Source organism: Doryrhamphus excisus, linkage group LG7 (assembly GCF_037039965.1).
Source record: "Doryrhamphus excisus strain RoL-2023G ecotype Guam linkage group LG7, RoL_Dexc_Guam_v1.1, whole genome shotgun sequence".
Classification (NCBI taxonomy): Eukaryota; Metazoa; Chordata; class Actinopteri; order Syngnathiformes; family Syngnathidae; genus Doryrhamphus; species Doryrhamphus excisus.
Genome location: NC_136363.1, coordinates 9,365,865 through 9,378,352, shown reverse-complemented (window position 1 = coordinate 9,378,352; position 12,488 = coordinate 9,365,865). Strand labels below are relative to the sequence as shown.

Below are 12,488 nucleotides of genomic sequence, written 5' to 3'. Positions count from 1 at the left end.
TTAGTGATGTTAATAAAATGTGTCTGTTCAAAGTATTTAACCAATCATGAATATGTCATTTCCAGTATATTGTCCAACAGAATCTGCCTCACTGAATTTTCTGTTAACAGACTAAATCCTGAATGTTGTGTCAGACATCTTTTTCTGTGACCAAGTCTTGTCACATGTCTTATTTTATTAGAAAAACACAATCAATTGGATTTAAAAGACCGTGACATTGGACACGCTGCTTATGACTTGTAAGGACTCAAAAATTTCAAGCCCATGGACTTCAGACTTGGCCCGACTTGGGACATCTTTAATTGAGACGTATAAAACACTGATTTTTTCCCACTGCCGTCAAGAAATAACCCAAAAATGCAGAAAAATGCTCAGTCTCTTGTCGAGTCCAGGAGAGTATGAACAAGCTTGAGTTGGACTAGCAAAAATTCATACTATTCATTCAATTCATCATTCATTTTCTCCAGCTTATCCTCACGAGGGTCGCACAGGGTGCTGGAGCCTATCCCAGCTGTCTTCGGGCAAGAGGCGGGTTACACCCTGGACTGGTGGCCAGCCAATCACAGGGCACATATAGACAAACAACCATTCACACTCACATTCATACCTATGGACAATTTGGAGTGGCCAATTAACCTAGCATGTTTTTTGGAATGTGGGAGGAAACCGGAGTCCCCGGAGAAAACCCGGGGAGAACATGCAAACTCCACACAAAGATGGCCGAGGGTGGGATTGAACTTGGGTCTCCTAGCTGTGAGGTCTGCGCGCTAACCATTGTATTACCACTCGTAAATGACACATGTTATTTTAGTTGTATTATACCGTGCTCCCCTCCTCTTTAAACATGTATAACAGGAATGTTAAAATGTTTCATTTATGCAAAGATGCAAGATAAGAACGCCAGCTACGAAGAAGACACAATTGTTTGGATGGTTCCCATGCAGTGTAAAACCTCATCAAGCAAAAGCGGTAGAAGCTTTCCCATTCAACCCTGTAGAAATATGAATATTGGATTTCACAAGAATGTGGTATGCAGACGACACACACAGGAACAAACAGCCTAGCGTTGGACGTTTGATGGCTTTTGATTGTAAATACTCTAGTCATGATATAAATGAATATTTCTTATTCTGTAGTCTCATCCAGGGATCCGGTCTCTTTAGATCCTGACAGTAGTGATGTGTTCAGGGGACACCGGCCATTTCAGACATAGCTGAGTATGATTGAGCGCCATACTTGCTCCAAGCAGGTCCAAATGTCAAGGACAGCCCTGCTACAGTTACAGGCTGGAGGTGCGGTTACATTTTATGTCTTTTTATGTACTGCATTTGAGAGGATGAGGTGGAAAAAAAATGAACAGGAGGTCCCTTACTTATCCATTCCAGTCAAGTGGTTGTTAAATAGAACTGATGACTCTTGAGATACAAAAATATGAAAAGCCTGCTTTGCAATTCTTTTTTATGGTTCTTTAGAGAGCAAAGCATGTTGGCTTTGCTTCCACTTCAAACTCAGAGTCTGTTTATCAAAAATATTGAGTAAATATTCATGCATAATAAGAAAAAGCCCTAAAAAAAACTCTACCAGTGATGACCTATAACTATAACAAACAAAGGTAGTGCAGCAGTGGAACTCTTGGAATATTAAAAACAAACCAAAAAACAAAAAAACCCTATGTTGCTGTTGCCGAAGATTGATTCATGTCCTGAAGGTGGCGCTAACAAAGTCGTTTCCCAACAAATGAATGAATGTAATGTCCTTCAAGATGGCAAATAGGGGCGAGAGAGAAGGAAGTTTGTGTTTTCTAAAACAATTTCCACATTAGTTTGCATGTTTGTGTTGCCGATGGAATTTTTCCCATTTTTTGTGCAGCCCTATAGTTTTTTAAAATCCTCCTAAAAAAGTATATAGGATAGTTTTGGAATTAAAAAAATAACCTGCCTGTAGGGAAAAAACGGCAGTATATTCTAATACAAAAACGGGATTAATGCCTTCCGTGTTTTGGGGTAGTCTTCAAATTTAGCAAGGTACCACCTGCATAGAGCAAAGATACAATCCATGAATTATTACTGCTACTGAATGGAAACCATGGAGTGCTTATCTCCTTACTTGTGGTGGCCCACAGCCCTGCTCCTGAGAATCACGATGGTGAAGACGGCAAAGGCTGCGCTGTGTACAGATTGGCTTGCCACAGCGAAGCCCACCCATTCGGTTATCTCCCCTAAAAAGTTGGCACCAGACACGTACTCAAACATTCCACCTGCAATTGCAATCAAGTCCATGTTGTTGTCTGCCGCCTGCATGTTATTAGCTGATGAAAGATCATATTCCATGCCAAACCTTTAGGGATTTTATAACCAGTCTCTCCAGGCTTCCTCAGGTTCCTCAGAATGTGGTCAGAATGCAAATTCACCAGCAAACCAAGGAACCACAGCGCTGATCCTAGAAAGAGATAAACCAATAGTTGCTTCAATAAAACACAGGCATGATAAAAAGCTGGAACGCTGAGCTTTTCACCGTATTGACCTTTGCATGTACACTCAAAAAAAGCAACATGGGTGTCTGCTTTATCAACAAAAATTTAACATGTAGTTTCTGCTATATTTATTCATGTTTAGTGGTTGGACATTTTTCAATCATGTAGTTTTAACATGACAAGCAAAATCCTTAAAACTACTTCATCGCTTTATGTCAGCACAACCTAATGCAGGGGTCTCAAACACTAGTTTGAGGCCCCCGCCTTTATATGAAAGTTTAATGTTAGTGCGGCCCGCGCAAGTTTGATATGGATGCTGTATGGTATCGTGTACCCAGAAAAAATTATTACATTTGATTAATGTTCATGTTAAAGCTTAAATAACTGTTAATAGTTATCCTCCCTAGTTTTTGGCTATTTAAGTTTAAAGGAAATAAGTCGCTAGCTCTCTAGTTTGCGAGTTAGCATGTGTCTCCAGACCCTGCAGTTGTGCAATATGTTGTAAATAAAAAAAGTATGTGGTGGTCATGTTAGGCTGAAGTGCACAGAGATGATCATTTTGTCCTCCCAAACGTATGTGCAGGTATATGATAAAATAGTAGTTTATGGACATATTTATTGATATTATTTCACAAAGCGGGACATACATCACAATTTTCTTGATAGAGCAGCAAGCCAGATATACAAAATTAAGACAATCCCAGGTCCTTATAAGGTTTTTTTCATCCCCAAAAATGTGTCATCAAATATTAATGTTAATTTGTGTGGGTGTATGAATGGTGTGTTCCTCTATGTATTTTCTGAACAAATAATTTTATGGTGATCTTTCTTTAGGCAGTTATTTGTATAATCCCAATTATTGCAACAAATATGATATTTTTCAAAGCAGCTCAAAGCTCATTTTTCAAGTACTGTTACTTAACATTTATATTTAAATTTTTATAGAACAGCGTTCATGTTTTTATTTAAGAAATATGTCAAACTGTGAGGAAAAGTTCATAACTAATAAAAAACGCATGATTATGTATTAATTCAGCTTTTTATTAACCTTTGACGTGTTGCTTTGATTGTTAGTCACTAAACTAAGCTGACCTGTCCTTCTCACTCTTGTCTCAATTTATCCCAGGAACTTGATACTATGAAGATGTCCTGTGTCACAAACTAAAAGGGTCTCCTGTTCAAGTTCGCCTACATCTGCACATCTGAAGAACCTGAAAGGGACTGGTTCTTCAGCTTCATCAAACCAAAGAGTTTGACTGGCTGTTTGACTGAAGTTTTGTCAAGTCCAGTGATATTTTACCTTTTAAAATTGTAGCTGTACCTACCCTGTAAAATACCCCATAATCATATAGAAATTAATGGAACCAAAGGAAAATAAGTCAGCTTCTACCTTAGTAAATATGTTAAAACAACCCATACAAATTAAGTTGGATTTAAACATTGTAATGGTGACACCAATACTTAATACAGACATGTTCACTCAACATATTTGCAATTAGTTGGTTTAACAAAATTGTATCTCATTAAATGACAGCATTTTAATTGGGTGGAAATTCATTCATTCATTCATTTTCTACCGCTTTTCCTCTCGAGGGTCGCAGGGGTGCTGGAGCCTATCCCAGCTGTCTTCGGGCGAGAGGTGGGGTATACACCCTGGACTGGTCGCCGGCCAATCACAGGGCACATATAGACAAACAACCATTCACACTCACATTCATACCTATGGACAATTTGGAGTGGCCAATTAACCTAGCATGTTTTTGGAATGTGGGAGGAAACCGGAGTACCCGGAGAAAACCCACGCATGCAAACTCCACACAGAGATGGCTGAGGGTGGAATTGAACCCTGGTCTCCTAGCTGTGAGGTCTGCGCGCTAATCACGAGACCGCCGTTCTGCCCTGGGTGGAAATTCTTTCCATAATTTTATTACGTTCACCCAATAAATGATTTCTTTGAGTGTACTGTAAGTCTCATGTTAATGCATTTAATGGCCATCTGGAAGAAAAAACAGTGCACTTACCTGTGATGAAGCACGGTCGTGTAATCCAGTCTGCAGGGTACTGGGCATAGTGGCTCAGGTATCTGATCTGCATGAAGCCATTGTAGAGGCAGAAAAGAGTCGCCAAAGCAAACGACATGAACGGTGTTGGTTTCCCTCCACGAATTAACAATGGATAAACAAGCGATCTGTAACACACAAAAAAAAGCATCACCTGATAGTGTCCACTGTACACAACTCAACTATGGTGCATTCACGTGTACAAGCACGAATGGGGAATAAGACCTACCTCTGTGCGTAGTGGAAGAGATACATAGCAATGATCAACTGATTAGTGAGCAGTGATGTTTTGGCCGCAGAAGTCCACACTAGCAGACCCACGGGCACCAGAAACGCGGGCAGCTCCTGGACGCACCAAGCGAACTTCGCATTCACTGGAAATCCGTGTCCATACATGGCATATCGGCCGTAGGGTACATTGGTAGACAGCAAACAAAAAAATGTCCATGCTGCCATTAATAACATCAAGTACGCCATGCAGTCCAAGACATACTGCTCTTCCTCTTCGGAAGAAAAGATCGCCGAAAGAAGAATGTCCATTTTGACGGCGAGGGGAGGCGAACAATGACAATAGAACCTCAAGCTGAAAGTACGGTGTAATGGAAGTTTGAAGTCGAGAGAAGCCTCATTGTCGGACAGGGTGGTGTTGCGCTGGGTAAATGGGAAATCACTTGGCCACACGGTGCCAAATGCCAAGTGATGTGTGGGTCGATACGGAAATTGATACTTCGATATTTCTGATACCGGTCATTTACGCTTTAGAGTTCTGTAATTAAAATATCGCTACTTTCATACTTTAGTTATTTGAGGAATGTACATCTTTGACAAGGAGCACATGGGCGTATGTAAATATTGAAATAAATATATTTTAAATACGTTTTAATTTGTATAGTAGTTATTCATGTGTTGGAATGGTTTTATTACTTTACTGGCTGTCTTTTTTATTGTTTAAAACACAATTTTGATTTTATATGATTTAGTTTTTTCCCTCTTGTTTTATGTTAGCTTGACAAAAACATGCATGACTCTAGTCCATAGGTATGGTTGTTTGTCAGCATGTTTGCCTGCGATTGGCTGGCGACCAGACAGGATGTACTAAGCCTCTCGCCGGAGGTCAGCTGTAGTAGTTTCCAGCCTACCTCCGCGACCCTCATGAGGCTAAGTGGGATAGAAATGGATGGATGGGTGTATCAAAAGAAAATCAGTGGTACTACCAATTACTACCAATTTTATTAGCTAATCAGATTATGTTGTTACACTTAATTAAATCAATTAAGGGACTCGTGTTACGTTTCATAATGGCAGGAGAAAACACTTCTGAAAACGTTCAATAAACTGTAGTTCTGCGAGTGCCGTGTGTCCAAGGATCTGCCTGTCCATAAATACCAATCAATACCCCGTGTTAAATAGAAATACTTCACGAACTGAGCCAATCGTTTAGCGTCTTGTCCCAACACCAGACATTTATTTGGGTAAAAATAATGCTTTTTTTCCTCACAATGTCTGCACTGTATTTCTTACAGGCAAACGCAGGGGCAGCTTACAAGGGTCTTAATTTACACGCGTAAGTGCGGCTACATGCTTCAGGGATACAACATAGGATAGCGGCTCACTGCTAACGTTTTAGCCGAGTTCTACAACACTTTATGTTGTGTCCTCGAAACACGATCACCCGTTTAAGTTCCTCCAGAGGTTCACTGGTCTTCAAAATGGGGAAAAGAAGCAGACAAAGACAGAAAAACCAGCCGGCAGCAGGCAGAGACCACAGAGATATCCCTGTAAGAGTCACTTTTGTACTTGAAGGTTTTGTAGTGTTTTTAACATGCTAACAATGACCGAGACAACATCTGCAGTGTTGTATAGTCCTGAAAGAGCTATTGTCAAAGCCATACCAGTTGTCGAACTCACAGAATAACTAAATAAACTAAATGTGATTAATTGAAGTGAATTCAATATGTTACAGGGCTGGGGTGCTGGTTATGCTGACATTGTTAAAGAAAACAAGTTGTTTGAGCACTACTACAAGGAGCAAGGCTTAGTTCCAGAGGGAGAGTTTGAACAGTTTATGGACGCAATGAGGGAACCATTGCCAGTAACTATACGTATCACTGGGTACAAGAGGTAAGGTTGGCACAGCATGTTGTGTATGACCAAGTAAATATGTCCTCCTCCTACATTTCTGCTTCCAGCCACGCCAAAGAGATCCTTCACTGTCTGAAGGACAAATACTTTAAGGAGTTGGAGATTGATGGGCAGAAGATTGAGGCGCCACAGCCTCTCAGCTGGTAAACCAAATATGAGAATGCATGTAAAGTCACACCACATAAGGAATTCCTCACTCGCTTTGCCCACTTTTCCAGGTATCCCGATGAGCAAGCCTGGCACACCAACCTGAGCCGGAAGATCATTAGGAAGTCCCCTCTGCTGGAGAAATTCCACCAGTTTCTTGTGAGCGAGACAGAATCTGTGAGTGGATACAAACAAATATGCAAGAGAGTGGAACTGCCGTATTATGTTCTCTGAAGGAAGCCTGACTGTGCCACGCATTGGAAAATCCCTGGAAGATCCCTGCAGGAATTCTGTGGAAGGGAGATGAACTCCCTTCTTGTGTTTACCTTTACAGGGTAACATCAGCCGCCAGGAAGCAGTCAGTATGATCCCTCCTCTTCTACTGAAGATTGAGCCTCATCACAAAGTCAGAGAGCAGTCCTTTTAGTTTGGGGGTATCTATTTTTGTGAAAATAATAAAACAGCTGTGTGTGTTTTAGATATTGGACATGTGTGCAGCCCCTGGGTCCAAGACAGCCCAGCTTATTGAGATGCTGCACGCTGACATGGAAGTGCCTTTTCCAGGTAAGAATAACACGAGCTGATGCATGAGAGATTCCATACTGTATACAATATACATAGCTGATGTACTGCCATCTAATTTCCTTTCAGAGGGCTTCGTCATCGCAAACGATGTGGACAACAAACGCTGCTACCTGCTGGTGCACCAGACCAAGCGTCTCAATAGCCCCTGCATTGTCGTGGTCAACCATGACGCCTCCTGCATCCCCACGCTGCAGATCCAGGCTGATGGAAAGAAGGACATCCTCTTCTATGATCGTATCTTGTGTGACGTGCCCTGCAGGTCAGATGATGCCTTTTATGCCTTCCGCTTTGCTATTTACATCAACAGTGGAATATCTAAGGACAAGGCACCTTCATAATAATCAGATTACTGTTGGCCAAGTTTCCCAGTGTGCTTGAATGTAACTGCTGCTGTCGGCACACAGCGGGGATGGCACCATGAGGAAGAACATTGACGTGTGGAAGAAGTGGACGACGAGCAACAGCCTGCACCTTCACGGGTGAGCAGAAGTAGTGATTGTGTGCTTTAAGGAGCCACCTAAGTAGTCTTTGTGGAGAATAAATTTTTGGCTGAAGTAGCAATGAAGAAGTGGCCTTTAGTGCTTATAAAGTTGGTGATATTTTGTGTGTGCCCGCCTACCAGCCTGCAGCTGCGTATAGCTGTGCATGGTGTTGAGCAGCTATCTGTGGGTGGGAGGATGGTCTACTCCACCTGTTCGCTTAACCCTATTGAAGATGAAGCTGTCATCGCGGCGCTGCTGGAGAAGAGTGAAGGTAGCCAACACAGTGAGGCCAGATAAAAAAATGGTGCTCGCAAACACACTTCCCACAGTTTGGACTGGTGCACTACCCAACTATTTACACTAACAAATGCTGCACAAGCTGACTACTCTAAAGTATATCCAAGTGTCATCTTTATAGTATTTAGTATATAGTATAAGTGCGGTCTTACTTTCTTTTTCCCCATCTAGGAGCACTGGAGCTTGTTGACTGTTCTTCTGACCTGCCTGGCTTGAAGTGGATGCCTGGGGTCACTTCCTGGAAGGTAATGCAACATAAATCTCATGATATACATCATTTGGATGTGAAACACTATTCTTGTTTCTGTGTAGCTGATGACCAAAGAAGGCAAGTGGTATCCTGACTGGTCGTCTGTTCCGAGCAGCCGTCACACTCAAATCCGACCCACCATGTTCCCGCCGGATGACGCGGAGAAACTGGCTGGCATGCATCTGGAGAGATGGTACGTATACACGTCAAAAAAATAAAGCTTGTCATTATTATTTGATAGTTGTTGAATTGAATGTGGGCGGCATGGCGGTCAAGTGGTTAGCGCGCAGACCTCACAGCGAGGAGACCAGGGTTCAGTTCCACCCTCGGCCATCTCTGTGTGGAGTTTGCATGATCTCCCCGTGCATGCGTCGGTTTTCTCCCACATTCCAAAAACATGCTAGGTTAATTGGCGACTCCAAATTGTCCATTGTTATGAATGTGAGTGTGAATGGTTGTTTGTCTATATGTGCCCTGTGATTGGCTGGCGACCAGTCCAGGGTGTACCCTGCCTCTCGCCCGAAGACAGCTGGGATAGGCTCCAGCACCCCCCGCGACCCTCGTGAGGAAAAAGCGGTAGTGAATGAATGAATGAATGAATGAATTGAATGTACATGGAAGGGCGAGTATAACTGTTGTCCAGCAGAGGGCGCTGTTGTCACGTGCTTCAGCTCATAGAACCCTGGAACAAGTTTTCATTTCTCGGTGGCACCGTTAGCCATGTGTTTGATTCTGTAAATGCAGGGACTTGATTTTAAGCTCTTTCTTTTCAGTATGAGAATTTTGCCACATCACCAGAACACTGGAGGTTTCTTTGTGGCCGTGTTGATGAAGAAATCCACCATGCCCTGGAACAGACGGTATCCCAAAGTACGTTCTCATACATCTCATGCTAAACATGCATCATTAGATACTAAGTCTCTCATCCGTTGGGTTTTTCTTATCACAGCTGGTAACTAATCACATTTACTTGCCCTGATTGCCTCTAGCTGAGGAGAGAGGCCACATCTGGCATGGAAGCCAAAACACAGAGCTCTCCAGTGGCCCCTGCAGAGACTTCCCGTCTCCCTGAGAGCGGCGCTGTAGAGGCAGAGGAGAGGCAGGAGGATGGTGCTGACGGCGCAGTTGATGGGGAGGCCCTGGATGGAGAACCCAAAGGAGATCAGGAGAAGAGTAACAAACAAGATGGCGTGTGTGGGTGAGTCACTCTCACCGAATATACTGATTACTAAGGTAATACTAATTACCTTCCCTTCCCTTCTTCTCTAGGCCTCCACCTTCAAAGAAGTTGAAACTGTTTGGCTATAAGGAAGATCCCTTTGTCTTTCTCAGTGAAGATGACCCCATCTTCACCACCATGCAGTGAGCGAGAGAACTATTTGTGGCGCCGTTTCCACATTCCATTACATCATATTACGTGCTCTACTCGCCAGATCCTTCTATGATTTGTCCCCAAACTTCCCCAAACTGAACGTCCTGACCAGAACCCACGAGGGCAAGAAGAGACACTTATACATGGTGTCCAAAGAGCTGCGGAACGTGCTGATCAACAACAGCGAACGCATGAAGGTGCGTGTCTGCGTAATGCCTTCTTTTTGTCCTCAATCCCAAACCCCTGCCATCCAAACTCTCTCTAGAACAATTGAAGTGGCCAATGTTGGACAGCGTATGCTAAGCTACATGTAGAAAACATTACCATTTTAGCTTTGCTTTCGGAGATAAAAAAAAAATAAAAAAATTTGCGGACCAAAAAGGCTCCCCTGGTTTGCCCAACAACACAATTTGTGATTTGTAATTCTTGTGTCATGTTAAGCCAGGTACATCCTAATTGTAAATGCGACTATTTACCTCCTGTTGTGATGTGGACTCTGCCAAGCACAAAGCGATGCCTCCCACTCCTGCTGGGACTCAAGAGAGCGGCTTCACTTTTGTTTACACAGCCTTAAGCAAGGAGGAGAGGGGGAAAAAAACACACTGCGCCCTTGTTCAAGTCAAACAGCCTAATTTATAGTGGAATCCCTTGTTAGAATTCATGAAAGACGCCGGTCATGTTAAAAATAGCAGACTTCTACAGAGATGTGCTGACTACTGTGATTTTTTTTGTCTTTTCATCTCCATTCTAGGTCATAAACACAGGGGTGAAAGTGTGGTCTCGCAACAGTGATGGTGAGGAGTTTGGGTGTGCCTTTAGAGTGGCTCAAGAGGTGAGTGTTAGGAGGTTTTATGTATTTTTGGGATATTTTAAAAAGCATGTACATGTATTTAAGTCAACACCCTTCTAACTGTGCCTCCTCCTCTTCAGGGTATCTACACTCTGCAGCCATACATTCGCTCCAGGATCATCACGGTGAGTGTGGAGGACATCAAGGTGCTGCTCACCCAGGAGAACCCCTTCCTCAGCAAACTGGAGGACGACGCCCAAGCTCAAGCCAATAAAATAGGTACAGTGCACTTTATTAAATGTTATCAAGCTTTAGAAATGAGCTAATATCTTGATTTACATTTTGTTTATAGAAATGGGCAGCATTGTGTTGAAGTACATTCCCAACCCAGAGTAAGTGTCTTCCAGCTGGTTTAAAATATTTTTTTTGTTTTAATGTGTTTACCTTCTATTTGACAGCAAGCCCAAAGAGCCTCAGTGTCCCATCCAGCTGTGCGGCTGGCGAGGAAAGACGTCCATTCGAGCCTTCGTCGCCCGAAACGAGCGGTACCACTACCTGCGTATGCTGGGTGTGGAGGTCTTTAGGGACAAGCAGGGCGTGGGTCAGAAAGCAACAGAACAGGAGAACAAAAGAAAGGAAGATGGAGAAGAGGCAGCAGTGGAGGATGAGAGGGACTTGGACAATGGAAGTGAGAATGCATCATCACAAACAAAGATGGATGGGACGAGCGGCTGAGAGGAGGAGGACTCGATGAAAGTGCATTGAAGCTCAAAGCAGCTGGATTAAAAAAAACACAATCTGCAGGAGAGGACTTTGTTTACAGAAGCAATCCCTGCCAGACCAGCACCGAGCTGGAAATTCTGGTTTTGATTCCTCTAGGAGGATGATGTTTTGAGTTCATGAAATGGCTTCTGTTATTTTCTTTAGTCTTGGTATTACCACACAGCGGCATAACATTTCCTTCAGTTGTGCATTTTTTAAAAAGTTTTATATCAGTCTTATCTCATTTTCTACACCTGTATGATCAGAAATGGAGAAATCAATAAAGGTGTGACAAATATTCACTTGTCATATTTGAGTCCAATATAATGGGTCTGTTGATTAACTAGTACTAAATTTAAGAAAATATATAATGTTTATTATAGAATTTATTTTAGTATTAGTGTTGAAAGGAAATATTTTTATAATTAAGACTTAATTGAATTGTATTGACTTGCAATAACACATGCTAGAGAAATGTATACATATATAGTACAGTATATTATATACATATATACTGTTATATACTATTATAAATAATATAATATACAGGATTTATAGTAGATGCATTGAAATACAGTAATTATTACGATACTACATTATTTTTAAAAGCCAGTTGTGATAATACTGTAGGTCATTTGTGAGACTAAATTACTATTTTTTAAAAGTATAATCGTAAATAATGTCAAGCAGGTCCTTATGTTAGAACTGCTAGTCTTTAAATTATAATATTTAGGGCTCGAGCACTGACCAGTGCGAAAGCCCTATTGTAATCGTAATGTTTATTATTAGGGCTCGAGCACTGACCAGTGCGAAAGCCCTATTGTAATCGTTCCGTTTTTTATTAGGGCTCGAGCACTGACCAGTGCGAAAGCCCTATTGTAATCGTTCCGTTTTTTATTATTATTATTATTTTTTTTTTTATTATTATTCTGACGAAAGGACGGCCATTTTGAGGGCCTTAACATGCCCGAAAACTCACCAAATTTTGCAAGCGCGTCAGGTCTGGCGAAAATTTCGATCTGGTGGGGGTCCCGAAAACAATGTTCCAAAATTGACTCTCTAGCGCCACCTTTAATTTTTGAAAAAATTGGCCCCCGCCACCAGTTTCACCTATCGTCACGAAACTTG

At 42.1% G+C, this 12,488-nt stretch overlaps 2 protein-coding genes and 1 long non-coding RNA gene across 3 annotated transcripts; 1 reads left to right on the top strand and 2 right to left on the bottom strand.

The window, feature by feature from the left end:
- Positions 1–4: 4 nt before the first annotated feature.
- Positions 5–5,183, bottom strand: srd5a1 (steroid-5-alpha-reductase, alpha polypeptide 1 (3-oxo-5 alpha-steroid delta 4-dehydrogenase alpha 1)). The gene is made up of 5 exons (XM_058046410.2): positions 4,763–5,183; positions 4,495–4,661; positions 2,338–2,439; positions 2,107–2,257; positions 5–2,031 (listed from the first exon to the last, which is right to left on the bottom strand). Exons 1-5 carry the CDS (start codon positions 5,071–5,073, stop codon positions 1,965–1,967), a joined length of 798 nt encoding a protein of 265 aa, XP_057902393.2. The 5' UTR covers positions 5,074–5,183; the 3' UTR covers positions 5–1,964.
- Positions 5,184–5,665: 482 nt separating this feature from the next.
- LOC144899523 (uncharacterized) lies at positions 5,666–12,085 on the bottom strand. The gene is made up of 5 exons (XR_013627696.1): positions 10,285–12,085; positions 8,339–9,575; positions 8,027–8,144; positions 7,738–7,878; positions 5,666–7,660 (listed from the first exon to the last, which is right to left on the bottom strand). It is a non-coding gene; the product is annotated as an uncharacterized LOC144899523 (long non-coding RNA).
- Positions 6,090–11,658, top strand: nsun2 (NOP2/Sun RNA methyltransferase 2). Its single transcript, XM_058046409.2, has 19 exons — positions 6,090–6,311; positions 6,497–6,654; positions 6,723–6,818; positions 6,894–6,999; positions 7,157–7,228; positions 7,302–7,386; positions 7,474–7,666; positions 7,812–7,886; positions 8,030–8,160; positions 8,358–8,431; positions 8,499–8,629; positions 9,210–9,306; positions 9,426–9,634; positions 9,706–9,798; positions 9,870–10,005; positions 10,560–10,640; positions 10,739–10,877; positions 10,951–10,990; positions 11,057–11,658. The coding sequence occupies exons 1-19, from the start codon at positions 6,180–6,182 to the stop codon at positions 11,331–11,333; spliced, it is 2,325 nt and encodes a 774-aa protein (XP_057902392.2). The 5' UTR covers positions 6,090–6,179; the 3' UTR covers positions 11,334–11,658.
- Positions 12,086–12,488: the final 403 nt, after the last annotated feature.